The sequence below is a fragment of the Scophthalmus maximus genome, chromosome 13 (genome assembly GCF_022379125.1).
Source record: "Scophthalmus maximus strain ysfricsl-2021 chromosome 13, ASM2237912v1, whole genome shotgun sequence".
In the NCBI taxonomy this organism is placed as follows: domain Eukaryota; kingdom Metazoa; phylum Chordata; class Actinopteri; order Pleuronectiformes; family Scophthalmidae; genus Scophthalmus; species Scophthalmus maximus.
In genome coordinates this window covers 2,700,650-2,725,000 of record NC_061527.1, presented here as the reverse complement: position 1 = coordinate 2,725,000, position 24,351 = coordinate 2,700,650, and the positions used below count along the sequence as shown (strand labels likewise).

At 44.4% G+C, this 24,351-nt stretch overlaps 1 protein-coding gene across 6 annotated transcripts in view; it reads left to right on the top strand.

Moving 5' to 3' along the window:
• LOC118318186 (carboxyl-terminal PDZ ligand of neuronal nitric oxide synthase protein-like) overlaps window positions 1–24,351 on the top strand; it is a 136,924-nt gene that overhangs the window by 3,876 nt on the left and 108,697 nt on the right. For 3 of the 6 annotated variants that reach the window (XM_035647599.2, XM_035647598.2, XM_035647601.2), the window contains exon 3: window positions 10,466–10,498. The exons of the other annotated variants lie outside the window; for them this stretch is intronic. In XM_035647599.2, the coding sequence (XP_035503492.2) occupies window positions 10,466–10,498 (33 nt within the window). The remainder of the gene's footprint in view (window positions 1–10,465; window positions 10,499–24,351) is intronic. 6 annotated transcript variants of the gene reach the window in all.

The window sequence follows — 24,351 nt, the reverse complement described above, 5'->3', positions numbered from 1 at the left end:
ATAAAGGTTCATTTTTTGAAAAACCCTCTTATCTCGCTGTGCACAATATGGATGCCTCGACTTGGACGTGCAAAAGGAAGCCATTGGTACTGAAGCCACGGTTCGGTTATTACATTCACTTTGTTCCCGTTTGTGACTTATTCACGACTGAAGCCACAATAAAAAAAAAAGTCATTATTGATCTCCGTCCCTGAACTGCTGGATCTTTATTTTTTTGGTATTATTGTGCAGCAGCGACAGAAAGTGCAGAGAAACCAGAGGCTTCTACCTCCCACCTGCTTAACGAACAGAAATATATACAGATACGTGTCGTGCTGTTATTCCCAGAAGTGGGCACCAACTTTTGTATTATTTTATTTTAATCACTTTTGTCACGTAGAAGCTTTTTTCGTCGTTGTTTATGACCTGCGTCTTTGCTCGCAGCACTAGAGGAGCGACGCGGCGACGGCGGGAGGGGGCTCGTCTAGTTTCCGGTTTCCTGGCTTCCGTGTAACTTTTGACGCCTCCGTGCAGTTTCGGAAAGAAAGTTTCCCCCCCCCCCCGCGGCGTCTGGTCTGTTCCAAGCCCTCTTCTGTTCGGCTCCTGGTTCTGCTTAGCCGGTCGCCAGGCAACCGGCCGATGCACGCGCGGTGTCATTGTTGAGTGTGTGTGCATGAGTCACCTGTTGAGCCGAGAGCAGCCCGACGACACGGATCCGAAATTCAAACGTTCATTCGAACGCGGAGGGAAGAAGAGTTTGAATATGAGCATTCCAACAAATTGTGCCGTGCAAAGTTTTAGCCTTGTGCTAATGGGAGATACATGGACAGCACGTACTGTCTGTATACATAATATCCACAATTGAAAGTGTCTTTAATTCGGTTGCAGATTGTATTCATTAATATTGACACATTCTTCTTCAGGGATGATAAATATGTGAGTGACGAGACAGGAAATCTACAGTGTGGGTGTATCGTCTCCCCGATGCATTTTCTATTTGCTCTATGATAAATTAATAAACGAGGTAAAGCACTTTTAACAAACGCCTTTAACAATTCAATCTTTGCTCAGGGAAACGTCGCTGCCAGCAAAAAAAACCCCCAACAATTTTATAGTTTTTTTTTTTTTAAAAAAGATGATTAATTCCCCAGGTGTGTTCATGGCTGCAGCTCGTGATTATGTTCAGTATTGATTCGTCTGTTTGTTTGCTTTTTAAAGGTGAAGTCTGTAATCTGTCAGAATATACATTTTAAAAAAGGGAAAAGAAAAACGAGTTGAGGCTGAAGTAAACAATGAGGGACTTTTTCTCTTTGCTTGATGAATGAAAATGATTGATTATTATTTCATTAATTTCAGCACTAGCTCTGTTTTCACCCTCCGTCCGTGTGTTGGTTTGTTTGCTAGTTTGTTGGCAGAGATTATTATGATTGTGATTATTATTATGGATTTGAAAATATATTTTTTTCTTTAACATTGCGAGATAGGGCAGTTTTGACATTTTCCCTCATTTCCCAGGAAATAATTAATAGATCTTGATGGAAAAAAAAACGGGCATCTTCAGAGGACTGATATTTATGGATGCGTCCAATTTGATGCAGCGTGATTGAATTAAAGTGACGGTTGTTGGCCCTTGGTGACGGTATGATCTCCACCGAGTGCCATTGCAGTTTTCCACGCTTTGGCTGTGGAAAAAGTTGCAGATAAATTCCGTAGTGTGATCTCTCTGATGTGGGCAGATTGAGACAAGAAACTTCCCAAAGCTGTCGTTTAACTCGAATACGTAATCATCTTTGTCTGCCGAAGTCTCGTCCTGTAGCAGCTTATCCGGCTAAAAGGAGGGGAGACCTTTACAGTGAATTAAAGGGGGATTGATTTATCATTAATCTGCCGTCGCCGGGTTAACTGACAGTCAGACGATCGAGCAGCATGGGGGGGTGAGAAGATTAGACGTGTCTGAGACGACGTCTGTGGAGAAACAAAGTCAAATGTCTCTTCGCCGTCCCTCTTTGTACCAGCACGGAGCAGGCGACTGGTCGGATCGCGTCGGTGCAGCAACGATAACACGGCGAGCGGCGTCTTTGACGGTAGTTTCTCTGCGGGTAGGTGGTCGCTGGGATCTGTGCAGTGCTGACGGGCCGTAAAACACTTAGTCCAGTGATGGATGCTTTATATCTTCCCCCCCCCCAGGGCCCAATCTCACTCACCACACATGTTCAACGTAGTGATGAGAAATTGTCACGATCATGTCAACGCGTGAACACGCTGGATTGAATCCTCTCGCCGTGTATCACCGACTGTGCAATATTTCATACTCCATGTGCAATTATTGTTACGCTCCTCTGTGTATAGTTTTTGAAAAAAAAGACTATCCACTTTGCTGCTGATTCCCCCGTGAATATCTTATCTTCTTTCATTTCACTTCATATCAATTGTTGATTTGATTTCAAAACTTTTCAGGTCCCAGATTAATTGATTACTCGTCAAAAATAGTGCAGAAACGATCAAACTGAATAAATTGCTTCATCTCTATACCAAGATATTGTTACGTATCTTTTCAAATGATGAGAGTTGATGAATAAACTAATTGGCAACATGGCAATTTTTCTGGCAAATTCAATGAATCATGTATCTGACGAGTCGGGGGTTCAGTTTGTCATGCAAAAGCGAATGAATTGAATCAATTAATTAATTAATCTTGTATTGAATGAGTTTATATGGACGTTAACAACATAAAGAAGCAGATTATGTGCATTTGTTACATTAAGAAACACTTTCTGTCATCACTTATCTTATTTTTTCTTAACCTCATGAATTGAGCTAATTTCAGCAGGTCATGGTTGTGTCACACTCTGCGGCCTGTGATGTAATTATTCACCACAGTCAGGATATTGCAGACGACTCGACGACTCTGGGTCTCGCCGATGGGACGGCCGTTGCAAAATCCCGTTTTTCAATCAGAGGATGGCGGCGGTTGCTGTTCTGGAACGCAACTCTATATGGCGCAATTATTGTGCCACATATTGTGCGCGCTCAACTCTGCCTACGCGCTCGCTCGAGGTGGCGCAGCCTCATTAAAAATGCACCAAAAAAAAAAACAGCCAATCACAGACTGCGCGTTAAGAGTTGCGTTCCAGAACAGCAACCGCTGCCATCCTCTGATTGTCTGACTGTAGTCAGAAAGTGTTTCTTAATGTAACAAATGCACATATTATATTCATCCGAGCAGGTTAATTGGGACAGAATCTGCTTCTTTATCTTGTTAACGTCCATATAAACTCAGTCAATACAAGATGAATTAATTTATTGATTCAATGCATTCATTTTTGCATGACAAACTAAACCCTTGACTCGTCAGATACATGATTCATTGAATTTGCCAGAAAAATTGCCATGTTGCCAATTAGTTTATTCATCAACTCTCATCATTTGAAAAGATACGTAACAATATCTTGGTATAGAGATGAAACAATTTATTCTGGTTTTTCGAGGGATTTTCAACCATAGGCCATGGGCGCCGCAACTAAGAAACAAACGCAAAAATCTCTACTCACCTGGGGCTGTGATGGAATGTTTGTGGTGTTATTTTCTGTCATTCTGTACTTTTTTTGTATCTTAAAATCCCTCTTTGTCGTAAAAATCCCTCTTTCTCTCGTAAAAATACGTCCGTGGCTGAATATCCCTTGAAAAACCAGCCAATCATAGACTGGGGGTAGGGAGCAATTCTGATTGGCTGTTTACGTCCAGGCTTGAAGCAATTATTTGCATTTCATTTCTACATATTGGTGTGTGGCTTTCAGTCAAGTTAGGAACACACAACCTTGATTCTAATCAATTGCTGGGATCCCATCCCTCATGATGTAATCGTCCACCGTGGACATCATCAGTATTCCAATTCCATAAAAGTTGCCGAACCCCACTGCGATGGGCGTCTTCTTTTCTTAACACCGCGAAAAATCAACTGTGGTATTTTCTCGTTTGTAGAAGTAACGTGTAAATAGAAGTTAGACTCTTACTAATTTACTCGCTGCCAGCAAAAGCTTGTTTATAGATTCAGCTTGGACGGCGGAACAAATCCACAGCCACAAATCCTGCGGCCAACAACCAAACAGGAACGCGGCCAACGGCGGTTTATTAAGAGCTCGGGCAAAACTTGGCCGCCGCCCTCCGTGCATGCCCGTGTACAGTCTCCTGTCGCCAAAGCAACGGCGGAGTAGCGGCTTCAGTCCATTAAACTAGTCTGAGCAACAACAGACGCAGGCTGAATCGGCCTCCGAAGAGCAACACGCTGTCGTGTCCGGCCCGGGGATGGGCCTCTAAACGCTGCTCCTCGCTGTAACTGTAAACTGCCTCCTGCGCACTTCCTGTTTTACATAATCACGTTAGAAAGTATGAGATGAAGTGTCTTCAGGTGCATGTGTATATATATTTGGGGGGCTTTGGACTAATGTAGCTCTCAGCCGTTTCCCTTTCTGTAGTGTGGTGCTTTAAAGGAAGGTGCCCTTCACTTGGAACTAGAGAGGTAATTCATTTCCTGAATTAAACCCTGTTGACATTTGTTTTCTGTTAAGTGTGTGTCCAGCTCAATTGATTTGTTTTTTCTCCTCACATCTCCCCCTGACTGTGTCTGATTGAGCCTTTAGCTCTACTTATCCCAACTTCTTAAAACCTATGATCGCAGGTTTTGACATTTCTACGGTGATAATGTCCTTATTTAAATAGAGTAGCGCAAAGTGACAAAGTGCTTCCCATGACAAGGACACAGCAATGCGAGAATGAAAGAACGAAACGAACCACATTCAAAATTAAAAATGGTGAAAACCACAAACGGAATAAGAACTACAATGTGTTCAAATGGGGAAAGGCAGTTGCGATACAAGTCTGTTTAAGCATAGATTTTCAAAAGAAGCCACCGACTCAGCCCGACGTGTTTCCTCGGGCAGGGTGTTCCAGAGCCCCGGGGCTGTAATCTTCAAAAGCCCTGTCGCCCTTAAGCCTTCGGCTGCGAGTCTGTTAGGGAAAGAAGGCCCCATGTCCCGAGGATCTCAAAGTTCAGGCAGCAAGATAAAAGATAAAAGATCTGAGATATACTGAGGAGTCAGAGCAGGCAGTGCCTTAGTGAGCAATTAAAATCACCTAACAATCAATTCGGAAACATACTGGAAATCTACAGGGACGATTTATTCAATTTACGTTTTTTTGTTATTCTGCGTTTTACCATGTCCGCCACCGGATTACTAGTTCCAGTGCAGTCTCCCCAGAGGCAGTTAGCTCGTTAATCCCAGACAACATTTAAGTTTTCTGTTTTGGTTGAGTACAATACTCTTGTAGACAACTGAGGTCACTGCCCTCAACGGTGACATACGCCTGCGTGTCGTCAGCATAACACGGAAAACAAACACCAATCTCTACGAATGATATCACCCAGTGGGAACATTTGAATATATAATTAAACTGGTCCCAAAAATCGAGCCTTGAGGTACCCCCAAACGTGATGGTGGCAAATGATTGACAAATGGCTTTTCAAAACTATGGGCTGCTGTGATTGATTAGCTCAAAATAAGCATGCAAATGTGACCTTCCAATCAGTTAGTTGGATAAATAATGTGTACTTTCACTTAAATAGTCAATTTACTGGATAATGTAGAATAAGAAAAAGCAGCAAATCGTCACATTTCTGAGGGTACGACCGTCAAATTTCAGCATTTATGCCAAAAAATGAACAACACATTTAATCATTTACTTGCTGAATAATTATATGTAGATCCACTAATAGGCTGACTAAATTTTACAGCTCTATAATACACGCCGATTTGCCATTTTTCATCATCTATACAGACATTTTACAGCCCGACATGCTCACTGTGTGTACTGTGAATAATTTGTTGGATAAAACACTGTTGATGTGAAACGGGGTCACCTCGCCTGGGGGGTGTGTTTCTGAGGGAGCCTGAGATCCACGCTCAACGGGCCTTCATAGTGTTGGAGCGGGAAGAAAGAAAATACATAATAAGGCATTATTTCCCCCATATAGGACTTTGACACGAGAACAGACAAAATGAAATTGTTTATAGATGGATGAAATAAAAAATAAAAAATCGGCAATAGATTGTAAACGCTCGTCTTTGGCTTCCAGGCTTTTTTCGTGGGTCTCTGATGTCAATTGTGGTGCATTCACTGTCCTCTCGTGTGGTTCGTGAGTCATGCAGAACTGTCACTTCTAAAGAAATTTAAAAGATGAATGACCGTAGAATTTAGAGAGCAGAAGCATCTGCTGGGCAATAAAAGGTTATCACCACGATCACCGGGGGCCTTTTAGGGAATCCTGCAGTTTCTGGCACATCAGCGCATTAATGGGCCTGTTAATGTGGCACCTGTGCATAATACACAAACGTGTTTTTCGGTGAATAGAACAATTTAGTAAATTCAGGATATGGCGGTGGCGCGGTTTGTCTGGGAGATGCTCTCAAAGTCAAGGATTTTGTGTTGTATGCTGTGTGTAGATGTTCTTGCTGAATAATTATAATTGAATATCTTTGAAGGGTCTTAACTTGAAGCGTCTCTTTGTGTTTCTTTGAGCCCCTCCTCTTTTCTGCCCTGATTGTTCAGCCCCCCCACCCCCCCCACCCCCCCTCCTTCTTTTTGTTAAAAGGTCACAGTTGAAAGGTCAAACAGTGAGCCAGTAAATGACCCAGGCATGGTTCATTACCCTTCCTTCCTCTCACCTCTGCTACTTCTGGCGAGGAGCTGATTGTTTGTCGGCGGATCATCGGATCATTTTTTTCCTCGATTCTGCGCCCGCTCGGTTTCACGTTCATCACCACAGTTGTCGCCTTCTCCTGAGAAGTGATTCAAGTGTTTCTTTTAGGCTCTGAATCCGACGTAATCCCCCATAAGCGTACGTTTAAAAAAAAAAGTTGGCTAATACTCCCTGAAAGCGCGTGCGTGTGCTATACAGCGGCTACGCTCGTGATTTATGGCCGCCTATTACGGGGCGCAAATTGAAACCTCGTATAGCCGAAGGCGGAAGGACGCAAACGGGCTGCGGAATTACAAGTGTTAAGTAACTCCGTTGTGAATTAACGATGATTTATGCGGCACTAATGGTGGAGGAGGGAACCCTTTTCATGCCGGCACGTCTTAAAAGCAAACGTGAGGTTCAATCAGAAAGTTTCTCCTCGTCGAAGACTGCATCCATCCCCTTTTCTTCTATTCATTTGGGCCGAGGTCGCAGTTGCAGTATAGAGGATGAGACCTGTAGCCGAGACGTCGTCGGCCCACCCCTTCGCCTGGAGGACCCCGAGGTCTTCCCAGACCGAACGGGACGTAGAGCTGCTTTCAGTCACGCACCGAAGTCGGCACAGTTTTCCTGACACACATTCCGGACGGGCTGGGATGTCCGCAAATGTTTCTCTGGACATCTTCCAGAGCTTTTCCTCCCAGCTCCCCAAGTAAAATCTCCGGAAAATGCCCATATATGAACAACACGGGTGGAGCCGCAAGATCAGTAATCGACTACTAAATTAATCGCCAGCTATTTCGATAATCGATTAATCGGCTCAAGCAGGTTTTATGAAGGAACAATCTGATTATCCTCTGGTTTCTTTGCCCCTCTGTGACAGTGAACTGAATATCTCTGGTGTGTGGAACGTATCTGACTCGGACAGTCACCTCCTGCCTCCTTTCATTCGTCCGCACCCAATTTTTCCAGACCTTTTCCGTCGTTGGTGTCTGACAAACGGCTGAAGTGAACTCCCTCCGGTTGAACCCCGCCGGTTTCACCTCGGGATCCACGTGTCGAGAACTTGCAAACCGTCTCCGTCGACGCGAAGGAGCAGTGGTTGTTCGTCCGAGCACCTTGCAGATGGTCTCTACCAAGAAACTCAGCCCCATAGGTAAAAGGCTGGAATTCAAAGTGAGCAGGAAGCCTCATCTTCGGGCTGGTCATCATCACACATTTCCGCCGTGGTCTTTAAACGCATCGTGACACGCTCCATGCTCAGCTGACTCAATGTCAGCCTGACCCGCCTCCGGTCTGCTCAGGGCTGTCAATTAGCCATTCGTACATTTCCCCCCCCTGGCCCCCATCCTCCTGTCTCCCCCACAGATTCTTTTCCTCACTTTAATGATTCACTCCTTCTCCCACCAAACCAAACCTTCTTTCTTTCTCACTCGCTCTCCTACCTCTTCATCTCCCCTCCCTCTTTGTGCCGCGTATCGGAGGCACTCTGTCCTCTCCGCCTTCTTTAAGCACTCCGCCGAGCCCCGTCACATTGTCCTGCCCTTTTCTTCGTAAGGGCCGAGCGAAACTTTGGCGGATTCGCGGGTTCCTTTTCTCAGAAAACGGCGGGGGGGTGGGGGGTGTGTGTGTGTGTGTGTGTGTGTGTGTGTGTGTGTGTGTGTGTGTGTGTGTGTGGGGAGGGGGGGCCTTTGTCAGCCTCTACTCTAACTAATGGAGACACTGATTCAATTCGATCCCGCTCCTCTTTTTTTATTTTCATTGGCATTTTTAACATTTTTATTTCCAGGAATATTAAATAACCCCCGAGTTAAATATCCAAGAAGCGTGTCCTTCAATTCACTTCCGATTGTGCTTCCGATGATGCTGCTGTGGACGGGAAATCGCTGCATAAATGAATAAGGGAAGTGGGAGTCTTTTCCTCGTTACTCATTGATTTCAACCGTGTGAAGATATGTAACTGATAAATTACGTTTGAACCTCTACTACAGTATGTTAGAGAGGATTTTATATCTGTGTATGAAACATACACCACTCGTTTGCTGCTGGTTGAGTCTGTGATTTAACCCCGATCCAGTGAGTTTGAGGATGAAGATTGCGTTTCAGGGGAGCGAGCGCACACACACACACACACACACACACACACACACACACACACACACACACACCAACCTCCTCAGCCTCCAATCTGCCAGTGACAAACAAGGCAAATAGCCCTTAAAATTGAGTTGTCAGCAGAATTAACCGCACTCCAACTACATCTTTACCTCCATCCCTCCATCCCTCCCTCCCTCCATCTTTTCATGTTTGCTTGTATTTCCTCGAACGCTCGGATGCTTGCTGTTCACAACCCAGCGCTCCGCTTGCTCACCGTCGCTCCCTGACAAGATAATGTAATAGCACTCGATTGCTGCAGGATTCCCCTCCCAGCGTTTCATTTTCGAATTTCTTTTTCTTCCCTCCCCCCCCCCCCCCCACCTAGTGGAGATGTCAGCAGTAAATTGGGGGAATGTGTGGAGGTTTGCGCCTTGAGCCAGGAGGGCGAGACGGTGGCGATCTAGGAAAGTTGGAGTGGGATGTTGCAGCTTTGACGCGGTCGGCCCTGCAGCGTCAACACGGAAAAAGGTGCCGCGGAAAAAAAGATGCCTCGCCTGGCACAGAGGAGAGGTCAACTTCAGAGGAGCATCGGCGGCGTCTCGTCCATCAGATGTCAGAAAAAGGGAAAATCTATTTGTTGTGGGGCAAATTCATTGAGAGGGAAATCTCTGTGGACATAGCTGCATGTTAGAGAGCGACTGCCCTGCCGGTGTTGGATTTATTTCGGCATAAAGTGAGATGTGAACAGAAGTTAACAACCGTGCAACTTTTGCAGTGATGCAGCACAGATCACCGGTCAGACTGCAGTGGGCCTCAATGAGCGACAGTGACTTCATTGAACCTTTTGGTTGTAGAGTATGAACAGGACTTTAGAGAGTAGTTGGGGTCATTTCCACCCCTTTGTAATTATTTAATGAAATCTTTAACATTATATATGATCTGTCAGTGTCATGAACTTCTACAGTATATATCTCGACAATGATATGAATGCAGAGAAGCCAATGTGGGAGAAATAGGATCTTTTTCGAGTTCCTGTCAGTCCTCCTTTTAGTGACAGGCTAGAAGAAGGAGGCAGCGGAAGGCTGTCCTCCACTTGATTTATGTGTCAGTCAAAGGACGTGTCCTGGTGAATAATTAGTGCTTCGTTCCTTCGAGTAGAACTGGAGGCAAATGTTATGCCACCCAAAGTCAGACATGGTCAGATATTGTTTTTGCCTGAATTTAGAAGTAAACTTACAGGTCATCCAGAACTTTATATCTAAGACTTTCCTGAAGTTTGACTCCCTGACACTATACATAAATACAACTGCGTGTCATCTGCGTAGCAATGAAAATTGATGTGGTTATTCCTGAGGATAATTGCCAAAAGGAAGCTTATTTAAGTTGAAAAGTATCGATCCCAACATTGAACCTTGGGGAACTCCATGACTAGCTTTTGTGTCGTCTTTGTTTACTTGAACAAATATATTATATAAGTATGACTTAAACCAACCTCATGTGTTTCTTATAATCCCAATAACATGTTCTAGTCTCTGTAATGAAATATGATTGAATTGATTTCACCTAGAGTCACCCCAGCGTTTGTAATGCAATGTTATAGCCCCGTTTTTGAAACGTAGCCCCAGCAGCCAAACGTTGTTGCTTTTTCAACAGAACAGAAAATTCATCGCCGGCGGAGCCAGTGAGGTAACCGCCACCGGCGTCACCGTGGAGCTCGTCTCCTGTAACCGTCTCGTCACTAACCGTGGTGGTCTGTGGAGGTGGTGTGAGTTCGGTGTCGGGGTGCCGAGCAGAGATGTGTGAGGTGTCGGGGTGTCGGGGTGCCGAGCAGAGATGTGTGAGGTGTCGGGGTGTCGGGGTGCCGAGCAGAGATGTGTGAGGTGTCGGGGTGCCGAGCAGAGATGTGTGAGGTGTCGGGGTGTCGGGGTGCCGAGCAGAGATGTGTGAGGTGTCGGGGTGTCGGGGTGCCGAGCAGAGATGTGTGAGGTGTCGGGGTGCCGAGCAGAGATGTGTGAGGTGTCGGGGTGTCGGGGTGCCGAGCAGAGATGTGTGAGGTGTCGGGGTGCCGAGCAGAGATGTGTGAGGTGTCGGGGTGCAGGCGTTTGGTGGCTGGTGTTTAATCTTCGCTGTCTTGTTCAACTCGCCCTCTTCACCCTCTGTCCTCGGTTGGAATTACGAGCTGCAGACTCTGACTGACTAAAAGGGCGAATGTGTGCGGAAACTGCAGAAGAGGAAAAAATGCGGGAACGAGAACACAAAGAGTCGAAGAAGGACAATCGGGATTACAGAACCTCGCTCACCGACAGACCACACACACACACACACTCAGTCGTCCGTCCTCCGTCTGCCCTCGCCGGCCTCTTCACACTATCTGCACACTGGACTCTCTCTGAGCGTCTCCCGACTGTGGAGAATCAAGACATCAGGAAATGCTCAGGGACAAAGTTCTTCCCCTCTGGATGCGTTTCCTCTTTAGCATCCCCTCTTCCTGTCTCCTTATCTTTTTCTTTAATCACCTCCCTGGACGTCTCCCACTGGATCTGTCTTCCTCCTCCTCCTCCTCCTCCTTTATCTTTTCTACCTTCCTCTTTTCACCCTCATCCCTCCCCCGCCCTCTTCTCTTCCCCCCTTCTGTTGCCCTTCCCCCCTTCACTCCTCCCATCTGTATCCTCCCCCCACTCTCCTCTTCATTCTCCTTTAGTCCATCCTCCCTCTTCTTCACCCCCCCCCCACCACACACACACACACACCTCCATATCTTCATCTTGCCGCTTCACTTTCTTTTCATTATCTGCCACCTCCTCTCCTCCCTCCCCCTCCGCATAGTTCCAATCATTGTCTCCTTCCCCGCATACTTTCTCGCATACCTCTCATAGCTCAGCTCTGTTTGGCGAGAGCGGCTCTTCCCTCCTGTACACACAGAGCACAGACGGCTTTTCCGTACTGACCCGAGGTGCACCGCCTACGGCTGCAACTAACGATTATTGTCATTATCGACTAATCTGTGCATTATTTTCCCCTCATCCATTGGCTGTTTGGTCCGTACAATGATGAAAAAGGATGTTCTGTTTCGTCCACACACCAAAGATATTCAGTTCACTGTCACAGAGGAGCAAAGGATCCAGAACATATTCATATTCACATTTAAGAAGCTGAAATCAGAGAATTATTTTGACCTTTAAACCGATTCGTCGATCATCAAAATAGATTAGATTCATTTAGTAGTCGATTGCTAATCGATTAATCGTTTAACTGTTGCAGCACTATCCGATTAATTAATTTAAAGAGGTGAACCCAAACTTCCTTTAAATGTCTTGTAGATATTAGAGGTTTGAAACCGGTTTCCAAGCTGTTTGCTGTGTTTTTCTGGCCGCTCTCTGTAACTGGTTGTAGATAATGTACGTGTTTTTTAATAGTCACATTTGAATCTTTGCTCTGAAAAAAAAAATATCATAGTTTGTATTCCACATTCATTCATGCCTGTGCAGCCGCAGACGTGGACGTATGGAGGCGCACACGCCCAGCGGGCGCAGCGCCGAGTGATAATGTTGTGCAGTCATCTGCCGCTCCCGGGCTGACCTTGGCGCCGCCCTCATCTATCAGCCCTTCGCCGGGCCTCGGCGTTATCTCGCCACCGCAAACCATCGCTCCTCCCATCCCCGCTCTGCGGCGGCTTCCCTCCGCTGTGGCTCAATGCTGAAAGCAGCCAATTCAAATACTTCTCCGAAACCCTGGTGGTATCCCCCCCCCCTCCCCGCCCTCTCCTCTGCTCCAAGCACACACCCTTGAATCCCCATTTTCACGAATCCCTTTTTTAAAAATGTCACAGAGGGTTTGGAGGCAGACGTCGTTTGCCTTTGGGAGGTTGTGGAGATAACTTGGCTATTGTTTGGCAGCAAATTAAACAAGAGTTTTTTTTAAAACCATCGTCTCCCAGACACAATGATATTATTAGACGCCATACTGCCGTCTTAAATTCTTTACTCGTTCTGTTACTGTGAAGGTTTCCTCCAGCAGGGGAATTTCCTGCCAGCACACAGGCTTCGATATATGTTTTTTATATATATATATATATATATATATATATATATATATATATATATATATATATTTAGCACACGCACACACCAACATATTGGGACGAAGTGCAGGAGAGTATCAGAGCACATGCACCCAGCAACGCTTCCAACAGACGAAAGAGATCAGGCAAATGGGATGACGGGGAGGTTACAGAGATTGTTGGCTGTCCAGTGTGTGTGTGTGTGTGTGTGTGTGTGTGTGTGTGTGTGTGTGTGTGTGTGTGTGTGTGTGTGTGTGTGTGTGTGTGTGTGTGTGTGTGTGTGTGTGTGTGTGTGTGTGTGTGTGTGTGTGTGTGTGTGTGTGTGTGTGTGTGTGTGTGTGTTTCCCTCCAATTTTGGTTTTAATGAAAACGGATAGTTTCATTACAGCTGCAGGCCGACGGCCACCGTGTGGATAGAACTCCTCTCAATCCCCCGGAAACATTCTTCATCCCATTATTATTCATTTTCCATCTTTTGTCTTACTTCAGTTCTCTCTGCTGCTAGCTTCCATTTCCCCCCGTCTGTCCCTCGGTGACCTTCCTGCTAACAGTTTATTTAACTGGCAGCAACAACGCAACCAAAAATGAAGCGTCACAATCAAACTACTTTACATTTCACTCATTGCCATATGGAAACATCTGATACATAACATAACTGTGCCTAACATATACATGCTTTGGCATTTTTTTGTCTGTTTTTCTCTGGTCCATGTGAATATTATTGTCAAAAAATAAACTCAGAAATATTTCTCATTTGTTTACGTCTTCCAGTTACAACCCTTAATACTTCTACTACTAATAATGATATAAATTACACGACATCATAATTAAATATTCATGCATGCTTGAAGAGGAATCTATTAAATTTGTGTTTGTGTTATGAATCAGTTCTGTGATTAATATTAGTGGGTGAACAAACCGACTGCATCCAGGACTTCAAGTTCCCCCCGGCAGAGAGTAGCTGATTCATTCATTGACGAGAATTCTTGATGATTTATTCCAATTTATTTTATCTGTAATGCCGAACATTTCTGAGGTTTTTCAGATTCTAAGGTTGGTGATTTAAAAGCAGGCGATCTGAGGACCTCACTTTTGTTTCTGGTTGAGTTTGCGGAACAGTCTCTTCCAAACAAAACAAGATGAACTGATAATAAGAAACATATGGTCATCCTCTGCAGCCCGGTCTCCTCTGAGCGACGACAGCGACTGGCCGGTTCGATATCAGTCTTGGAATCAGCCCACAATATCGTCTCGCTCGCGTTATCTCTGTTTCTGCTGTTCTGCTGCCGTCGCCTCGTCGCTCCGCGGTTTTTCACCCCGACTGACGCAGCCATCATTTCTCCCCTCGCGCGTACCCGTTGTCGGCGGAGGGGGGGGAGATGACGTGTATCTCCCTGATTGTCTCGTTTACAGTTCAGAGCAGAGCGAGGCACTTAATTGATTGTGGTTTAGTTTCGCCGGGGCCACGGAGACCATCCGTCACCGTCGCCGCCATCCATCATCGCCCGGCGGGCGCTGGAGGTAGGAAAAGCTGAAAAAGTACAGACCCAAAAGCGAAGGGAGTAGAAACAGTAGATCAGTGTCTCACCTCTGATGTCTCTTCATTTCCTCCCTTGACTTTACACACTTTGTTCTTCTCTCTCCCGCTTGCGTTGAATTTTCAGACGCTGCCGGAAAACCGGAAATGGAATCATTGGTGCGCCGCCATAAAGTGTCCCCTGTCGGTCGCTCATTTGGTTGCGGTTTGCAACTTTACCACCAGATGCCGCCAGTAAATTACAAAAATGACACACTGGGGCTTTAGGAAAACCCCGAGTTATAATGACACCAGTGGCCGTTACGTGATCCGCGGCGAGCAATCTGTTGCTCGCACATTTGGAGATAGGCCTGGCGATGTGAGACAATAGTTTGAGTAGGGTTGGGAACCGAAAAAAATTTGAACTTAATCCGAAGAGAGATTCATATATATATATATATATATACACACACACACACACACACACACACACACACACACACACACACACACACACATATATATATATATATATATATATATATATATATATATATATATTCTGTCTATGTCACGCTTCAACGTAACAGCGTCTGTGTTTTAATACAAGCTAGCCTTTAGCATCCACGCCTAAAGTCTGAGCAACATGGAAAAATGGGCTGTGGTTAATATTTCAGTTGACACATATAAAAGAATAAAGATATTTTTGTAATGTAAACATTGGACCCCCAATTTTTTTACCATATTGGAATCGAAAATCAGAATGGATAAGAGAACCGACCCAACCCTAAGTTTGAGCAATGCGATTTGTTGCCAGCTTTATGAATGGCCGTCGGGCTAGCTTTTGCAAAATACACAATGTGCACTGTCTAGTCTAGTTAATAACTTTGTCTTCATCGGGTCGGTTCAGCTTGGTGCCTCTTTCCTGCCTAACGTCGTCTGGTGGCTGTGCTGCACTCGTCTGAATCATTTGAATCATGTTCCTTTCTGCTCCAACTCCCGGTGTCCTGGAGATTCGCTCACAGTTTCAGCTCAATCATTGGGAGTGACGCGTGGAATGGCAGCCAGGGACTCGTGCCAGGCTTTAAGTCGCGGCATGGGATATGATTGAGAAAAAGCGCGGCGGCGGCCTCGGTCCACGTGGAGAATAGATTTATCGATCAGCGTCTCTTCAGTCTTTAAGAGCTTCGGTGAATTGCTGAGTGCTGTAAGTGAGGACGCAGGAATCCTGCTCGCTGTTCAATGCGGGCCGCTCTGCGACAGTGATTTATGTCATCGCATTATTTATATGTTTCTCCCACTACAGTAGTAAAGGCGGGAAAAAAACACAAGTATCGCTTTACTTTACGTTTTTTTAATCGCTTCACTAATTCCCAAACGAGTATTTAATCGATATTTAGTATTGTTGTATTTAGCAAATATTTAGTCCGGGAGCTAGCCTGTCAGCCCGTTGGCATCAGCGAGTGAATCGGAGCACTGTTCGTTCAAGTCGGCGTTTCGTCTCAGTGAATAAATCCTCACATTTAATGCTGCTGACCAGTAACACTTAAAGAAAAAACTGCTAGTTGTCATTGTCCTACCATAAGCTTCCTGCACAAGATGAGCCGGGTGCTTAAAATTAAAAGTACCAGCAGTAATGCTTTGATTGATTAAATTGCGACAGCAGCGTAATTAACGTCACTTCTTCATAAAATCTTTATTTAACTGTTGTAACACTAGTTTATTCAACTTTATTGCAACAATACTTTATTTATTTTACAGGTAGGAGACACCCATATTGGCCTTTGGCATATTGACCTCCTAAGGCGTAATCATAATGGCAAATGTTTGCGTTAGCATGGTTTTAAGGCGGAGCCACAGGGTTTATAGCAGTGATGCTTAGGGTTAAGGTTGACTGACATGGGTTGTTCATCGTTTTTGGTGAAATGATGAACAATATTTTCTCTAGAAGTCCACAATTCAACATTTACCCATCGGCTAGTGTTAAAGAAATTAACTCCAGTGCTTACTTTGTGGGAAACTTAGCGAGTCATAGTTTTTAAAAGGTGAAAATTATTTTTACCCAAATGGAAATACCAGTAATTTTCGATGGTGGCAAATAAACTATAATGGGCTTCCTGAATAAATATAATGTATTGCTGTGACACTGTGACTTCAAATTAAGCTTATAGAAAGCATGGTAGGTTACACGGTGAACCATTTCCTACATAACTTAGGAGCAAAATCGATTATGAAAATTACATCACCATGTAAAAACATGTGTATCTAGCCAGAGACATTACAGAGTAATGAAGCAGGAATTGGCTTTATTAGCGTCTTAACTATCATTGCTCATTCAGTCGAGGAGAAATGGCACATTTTGTTTGTTTGGCATCATCCAAGAGAGAAAGCCATGACTCAGTATATTGTTTTAAATATATTCCTAAATGGTTTCTCAAAAACTCGGAGTTTCCGCTGAAGAAGCTGTTGGCCGCAAACTCGCATTTGATAAAGTTAAGTCAAAGCCGAAGCCTCACTTTAGTGTGCGAGAGAAGATCAGTTTCATCGTTTAATGGACCCCCTCAGTTTGCTGAATATTGTTTCACTCCAAATAGGGTCGATGTGGCACTTTTAGCCGAGTTCACGGTGGTCAGATTTTTTTCTTCTATGTCTACAATCTTTCTTGGCTGACGGCCAGCATTTATTATCTCACGTTAATGCTCAAAATGGTTGGCAAAGTTCTGTTTTTTTTTAAGCTGAATGAAATTATGTTTCCGCGTTGATAAAATTCTGGGTTAATACACTTGGAGAGAAAACACATGGCTCACGATGGCATCGCAGTTTCCTATTGCAATAATTTAATTGAAGCCTCTAGGAGGCACCGACCTTTTTAGCGGAAGAACCATGAATTCATTTTACCATCTCCGTTGAATCTGAGGCCGTTAGCGATTATCGGTGGTTGTAAATGTTCACAACTCCCGTACATTTGAAATGGGTGCTACTGTCCCTCTGCTGACCTACCTGAATATTCCTCTCACAATGTTCGCCTCCTCTGCCCATGTGCTGCAGTGCAGAGCATCGCCTGAAGCCGTCTCCCTGCACGAGTTCAGGAGGTCACAATAACAGTATTTCCTGTTAACAAGCTCCCGTCTGGTGCGGCGCTGGAATTCACAGAAGTCATCCAGATCAATAACCACACTCTGCATATACGGCTTCTCATTTGCAGCAGATTTATTTTGTCAAAATAAAATGAAGCCAGTGTTCATGAGCTAGGGCTAATCTGTCCATTATTTTCTTGATTAATCGATTAGTTGTTTGGTTCATAAAATGGTGAAAAAATGTTGATCGTGTTTCCCAAAACCCCAAGATGATGTTTTGTTTTGTCCACGCACCAAATATATTCCGTTCACTGTCACAGAGGAGCAAAGAAACCTGAAAATATTCACATTTAAGAAGCTGAAATCCGAGAACTTTCTTTCTTAATAAAAACTACTTATTAAAATAATTGGCGATTCATTTAGTAGTCGATTTATTGGTTTACTGTTGCAGCTCCATTATGAGCAAAACAGAAAATGTAGAAATACTTCATTGTGCATTCATAATGAATGACGGGAATTGTTTATTTCAAATTAGTTACTTGACCTGATACTGAGAAGTCGAAGCAAACGCACGTAATGACATTGACAATGTGAGACTTTTGTGTTCGCTTTACCTTTAAGAGTTCTACCTCACGTCCGGCGCAAAGCGGGTGCTTACGACAAGGCCAGTGTCCTTGCCAGTTTCAGACCAAAGCAGGTGTAATTTGTCCCATTCAAAAATGAATACTTCAACCTTTAACCAGGAAGGACAATTACATGGACGTATTGTTCGTACAAAGATGTTTACACAGGTACGTTGTTGGTGCAACCAGCAAACATTTTTAAGCGCATGCTGTCAAGGTATCACTTTCATTGTCGGGCGCCCAACACGTGTACTCTCTGCTTCGTATACTACATGGTTGTTATTGCACTCTGATTGGTTTCTTGCATGCTGTGCCCCAAAACACACTCTTAATTGATTAAGAGACTCAAGTACAACCACTTTTGAACCATGCGTTCCAGTGACCTTTTTCTTCTGCCGTTAAACTGGCTAACGAGGATTTTTGGACACGCCTGAACACCTACATGTGCTCAGATTGTTAAATTAGAGGCCTTGAGACCCGTTGACGCGCCGCGGGCTCTGCTGTGACTTTACCCATCTGCAGGCTCGTCACACTTGCAAAGCAGCATGATGGAATTTCATCAGGACTTTCTCTGCCCCCCCCCCCCCCCCTCCTCCTGCACTTCCTGTCGTCAAGTCAGAATAACTTCAGGGGCAGTTCCAGACCTCGACTCCACCTCAAAGCAAAGTGTCTAATGAATCTGGGGGGTTGTTGCTGCTCAGGATTCTGAGTCATCAGAGTAACAGATGCTGCGTCGATAAGCTGGTTGGCAAAAACAACGATCTGATACATGGCAAATCATGACCTGCCGCAAAGAGAAGAGAGGAAAATGTGCCTGAATATCAGGAGGAAAAGAGGAAAGACGTAGGCAAAACATGCAGGAGGAGAGAGAAAGTAATGATGGAAGAAGAGGATGTAAACCGAAGAACATTACTAGAAATCATAGGTTGATTTTTTTCTTTTTCTTTTGGCATATTCTCAAACAAACAGAATCATGCACAGTAATGACGTCTTGGCAATTATCACCACACTGTGATATGTCAGGCGTGTAGTTTTCCCCTTCTACTTCTTCTTTTCTGTTCTTTTTCTGTTTCAAGAGGCAATTAGTTTCATTTTGTTGTTTTTCTTTTGTGGTTATTCAGTTTGGCCGAAGTCCTGGCGACTCCAAACATCTCATATTTTATAATTAGCGAGGCCACACTGCGCTCCTGGGAACACAATCAAAGCTTTAGAAATGTCCTCATCCTTTTGCCAAGATCAGTCCCCCTTCCCTACGTTTTTGTCCTCACATACTGTGTGAATTGTGGGACTACACACTGGACTGGAGTTTTTCCTTTAACACGTCAAATACATTCAGTTTGCCTCAGGTGGGCTGATTAATGTGAGACACAACTATCAAGGAAAGGTCAAACACACAGGATGAGTCTGACCATGATTTTGGAGCGACATTGCAAAAAGGTCTTTTTTGTAAATGAGAGATTTCAGGTTTTGATTTTTAAAAACATGTTTTCACCTGAGACTTTATACCGATGAGAATCTGTTTTTTTATTCATTGAAAGTTAATGTGTGCAAAAAGCGAAGGACTAAGGACAAAACTTGGTGGAAGGACGTGTGCCGAAATTGGACCCATGTCATTTCGGCTCAGATCTGGACAAAGGGACAGATCAAGGATTGTAATTTATGACTTTCTTTAAAGCCCCAGTGTGTAATTTATTTTAAATTTTCTGACAGCATCTGGTGGTAAAGTTGCAAACCGCAACCAACTGAGCACCCGGCAGGGGACACTTTATTGTGGCGCACGACTGATTCCATATCCGGTAGCGTCTGAAACTTCAATGCGAATGCGACATATTCTGGACAGTTTCGTGCACCAACCGTATTCAACACGATGTAGCAAACATGGAGACTCGAACGGAGGTCGGGTCCACCTCATTGAACTATATTTAACCCACTCACAGTTGATTATACATATATGAACACATAGTTGTGGACAATATATTCAATTTCTGTGAGTAAGTTCTTCCAAATATTACACACTGTAGCTTTAATTGATAAAGTCTTTCAATACCCGATGGGAAGATGTTTTACCACCATTTGCTTGCGGAGAAGCTGCTCTGATGAAATACTGGTTTTACTGGGCAGCTGCCAGAGGCCAGCAGCAGCCGCCACATGCTGCAATATGCAGGGCGCCTCTCGGATGTGTGAGCATTATTCTGTGATTTACTGCAGAGAATTACAATCTCAATCCCTTATTTAAAAAAGCTTAAAGCTTTAAAGCTTAAAAGCATTATTTTTCCTGCCATGCTGCTGGAAGATCGCGTCGCGGAGAGGCTCAGGTTAACGAGATTAATTCTAGTCAATCTTCAATTAAATGTTATTTGTAAGAGCCAGGTGGATACCGTACGATGTTGTAGAGAAAAGCTCAGCTGTTCGACGGGAGAGAAGAAAAACTCTGGGGTCCGACGTCCTTGATCGGTTTGATACAAAGCAAAGAAAAGGGAGCGGTTGTATATACCGTTGTACTTGAGCGCTGTCGTACTGGTCGTTGTAATGACAGTAATTACAGCAATGCCCATAGATGTTATAGGTGTCATCAATCAATTACAGCGGCGGCGATTATGGCAGCAATAACCTTAAACATCTTGCTCGAGGAGGAGGCGTTCTCAGGTAGAGGTTTTAATCACTGAGGCCTTAAAACCCTGCGGTGCGTAAAGCCTGCCGATAAAGATGAATTAATCGGATACAATACGGAAGTGTTGATTCTAAGGCAAAAACATCCTTGGAAGAGTCGACTTGGAAAAGGGTTCTAACCGGACAAGTCGATTGCTCGGAGAGATGAAAAATATATCTGTGCCGGTTGTCGGGAGAAGGAGTGGATGACATCCTTGCTCTTGTCTCGGGAAATTTCTGTCCCGACTCATAGAATGTTTAGTCTAGTCGCGAGGTCGTTTGCCCTTTGTCCTAAATGTTCTCAGACGGAGACGGAGCGTTTCTACGGAGACAGACGTGATTATCAGAGTTAAATACGTCACTCTCACCGGGATAGGGAGGTTTTTTTGGGGGGGGGGACTCCCTGCACTGACCACTTGTTGATCTGGTGTATAACGAAACCAAAAATCTCCTCAATATATGTGGGCTCCTTGTAATGAATGCTCCACGGTCTCCGTCCTCCCGATTCAACTGCATCAATTTTTCCATTACGCAACTACTGAGCGTTACAGGAGGACATGCCTCAGTAGAGTTATGGATCTCTGCGAGCCTCAGTTTCTTCTGTCAACGGTGAACAAGGTTCTGCTACTATGGAAGGCTTTTTGGTTTGCTTGTATGCTGTTGGACTTTCTTTCCAGTCCAGGCAAACTGTTTTCTCTTCCGTTAGACTGGTACCTCACTTAAGACGCCCAATCTCTCTCTCTCGTTCCCCCCTAACTAAACTAGATAGGCTTTGTTCTGTTCTGACACACACTTGAATGTCGTGTTTACCCCCAATTCAAATCCCATATTAGCAGACGGAAAACATGTTGAAAGTAAAACCAGCGTTCCATAAATCAAACAGAGATCAGTGGAGTCGTGTTATGTGTAATTTTATGTGCAGCGCGAGTATAACAAGATGTGGAAAAGTCCTTGTCGCACGGGACGCTGAGCAAATACCAGCACATGGCGGAGTACAAGTGTACACATAACAAGATCCTGTGGGAAAGTGTGTGTGTGTGTGTGTGTGTGTGTGTGTGTGTGTGTGTGTGTGTGTGTGTGTGTGTGTGTGTGTGTGTGTGTGTGTGTGTGTGTGTGTGTGTGTGTGTGTGTGTGTGTGTGTGTGTGTGTGTGTGTGTGTGTGTGTGTGTGTGTTGGGGTGGGTAATGCAGGTAGACTTGTTTTCATCATGCTCAGGATGTGTGTATGTCAACATTCCCACATCCCCCAACTCTGTTTGAATTCTGGGATAGCTCTAGTATAGTTGACAAGTCGGTTACTGTGTGTGTGTGTGTGTGTGTTGTTTCTGTCTCTGTGTGTGTGTGTACTGGAAGTGCATGTTGGTTTCAGGAAGCAGATTTTATGGACGGGAAATGGGGAAACAATGCCTCTGGCCTCAGAGAAGCACAATCTGGTCAGCGGGGCTGTGAGCAGGCTAAATACACTGCAAAAAAAGAAAAGGAATTACACTCTCAGCAGGAGAAATTCTCCGAGTTCAGACTCGAAAGCTGCACACTGCGAGGTTTCATTGCAACGCCACCTGAAAATTGGAAGCCACCGAAGGCTGCAAGAGTGGCGTCTCTGAGGGAACAGGTTCTTCAGATTAAACGACAAAACAAAATCGTTGTTCCACGCCCTCTAGAATGACAAATAGAAAAAACGCTTCCTGATTGCACACCTACGGACGAGACAACACTGCCGGTGGATCTTTCATCTCTATGGCAACGTGGTTTGTGAGGTTTAGGGGTTATTGTTAGGTCTGTTTAAATTTATCTATTGTGAGTTCTGTTGTGCTTTGCTGGTATAATATCTGCCGGAATGTAAAAAAAAAAAAAAGTTCGGTGTAATATAAATATTAATAAATTGTACTTTTGTAATAGTTTTTTTTCTTTGAAAATCAAGACTAAAAAAGTAAAATGCACATTAAGGCTATTTAATTCATGCAATAGAGAAAATTGTCTCCGTTTGTTTGGTTATTCGGCCTTCGGCCAAGTGTTTAATTTAATTTGGTTCTGGCCAACAATATTAATTTCGGTGCATGCCTAGTTCACACCAAATGCAAAGCAATTTTCTTGCGCGATGACATTACACACAAAGTCAATGCAAAGACGCCAGCAGACCCCCGGTCTTCAGAAAATCGATCATGGGTTTATAGGAAAACATAATAAAGATGTCGGTGTTGCAGAAAGAAGCAAACCCACGAGTCACCAATCCAATTCTTCCATGTGCACACGAGCTCTACTCATTTCCTCAGCAAGTGTACAAAAGACATTTGAATCTTTAAGTTCCTGGATGAGCTTGCTATCTTTTTTTTTTTTTTGCAGTGCGTCGTGTCTGGTTGCGCTAATTTAAGAAACACGACGCACAACAACTGACGATGAGTCTTGGAGGAAGAAAGACGGGAAGCAGTGGAGGAAGTGGAAGAGGAACTCGGGGGCGACACTCACACACTTTATCTTAGACACCGACAGAGCCAGAAGCTATATTCTCTTTCGAATAATGAATTCACATTTGTTTCTTCCAATGGCTGAAGATGACCTTTTTCTTTTCCCCCTTACTATACTTCTGGCTCTCTGGGATGTTTCATTGTACTTCTAAAATCTTCTGAAAGAGAGAAAACTCTCGTTAAACTGGAACTTGAACTGGATTCATTTTCCGTCTCAGCAGCGACTCGGGGTACTTAGTCCCAGAGAGGGATTACCTTCCGGCCACTGCACACTTCAGATCGGCCAGTTCAAAATGGCCGCCCTGCGTGACCCCCCCCCGAGATGCCACCGATCTGTGAGCGAACTCTTGACCGGCTGGCCGGACAAGAGGGCAAGGGGAGGCCGGTGGGCGGACACCTGTCTGTTCACATTTGGTTGAACTGTTTGTACTGTTTTTTTGGTTTCCTCTCATCAGTGGGGAGAAAGAGCTGCACTGATCCCACGTTTCCATTCAATCGGTTTCACCTTCAGGAGCTGTACACACTTTGCGGAATCCTAATCGTCTCCTGATTAAAATGTCTCGTAACTGACGGGTGGAAGCCGATGTAAAACAACTCAACTGTGTGGGTTGACTGGTTGGCCTCTTCCTGCTGAGTTATTGGTTAAAGAACCCCTCCATCCACATTTTAAAGTATATGAAAATAATCTGCTATGCCTAGTATTTTGTTTTACGTCGTTTACCCCCCAAAAAACCCCTCTGAAATGGGCCTAAAAAACCATCCGCTCTCTCTCCATCATTAGGGAATTCTGACAATGAATATTCATGATACGCAAATACCACCGGCCCCGCCCACCACAGCTGCTCGCGCTACGTTGGCTGGTGGTAGAATGTGCTCAACACGATTGGCTTTTTTCTGTGTCCTAGACGCACCAAATCTCTCTTGAACGGTATTCGTTTGAATTCCAAATTGCAGAGAAGTGAAACATAAGATCTCCTTCTCCAGGAGAGGGAGGTGAAAACACCAGATACAAAGTACCTAGAGTCAATTTCAGACATGTGAGAGGACAGAATGGAGGCCTTTGTTGTATGTGGTATGTTGTAGTGTTATTGATGCAGAGATTTCCATACCCAAGAGAAATTTCTCCCTTGGGAGCCGAAATAAAGTAACT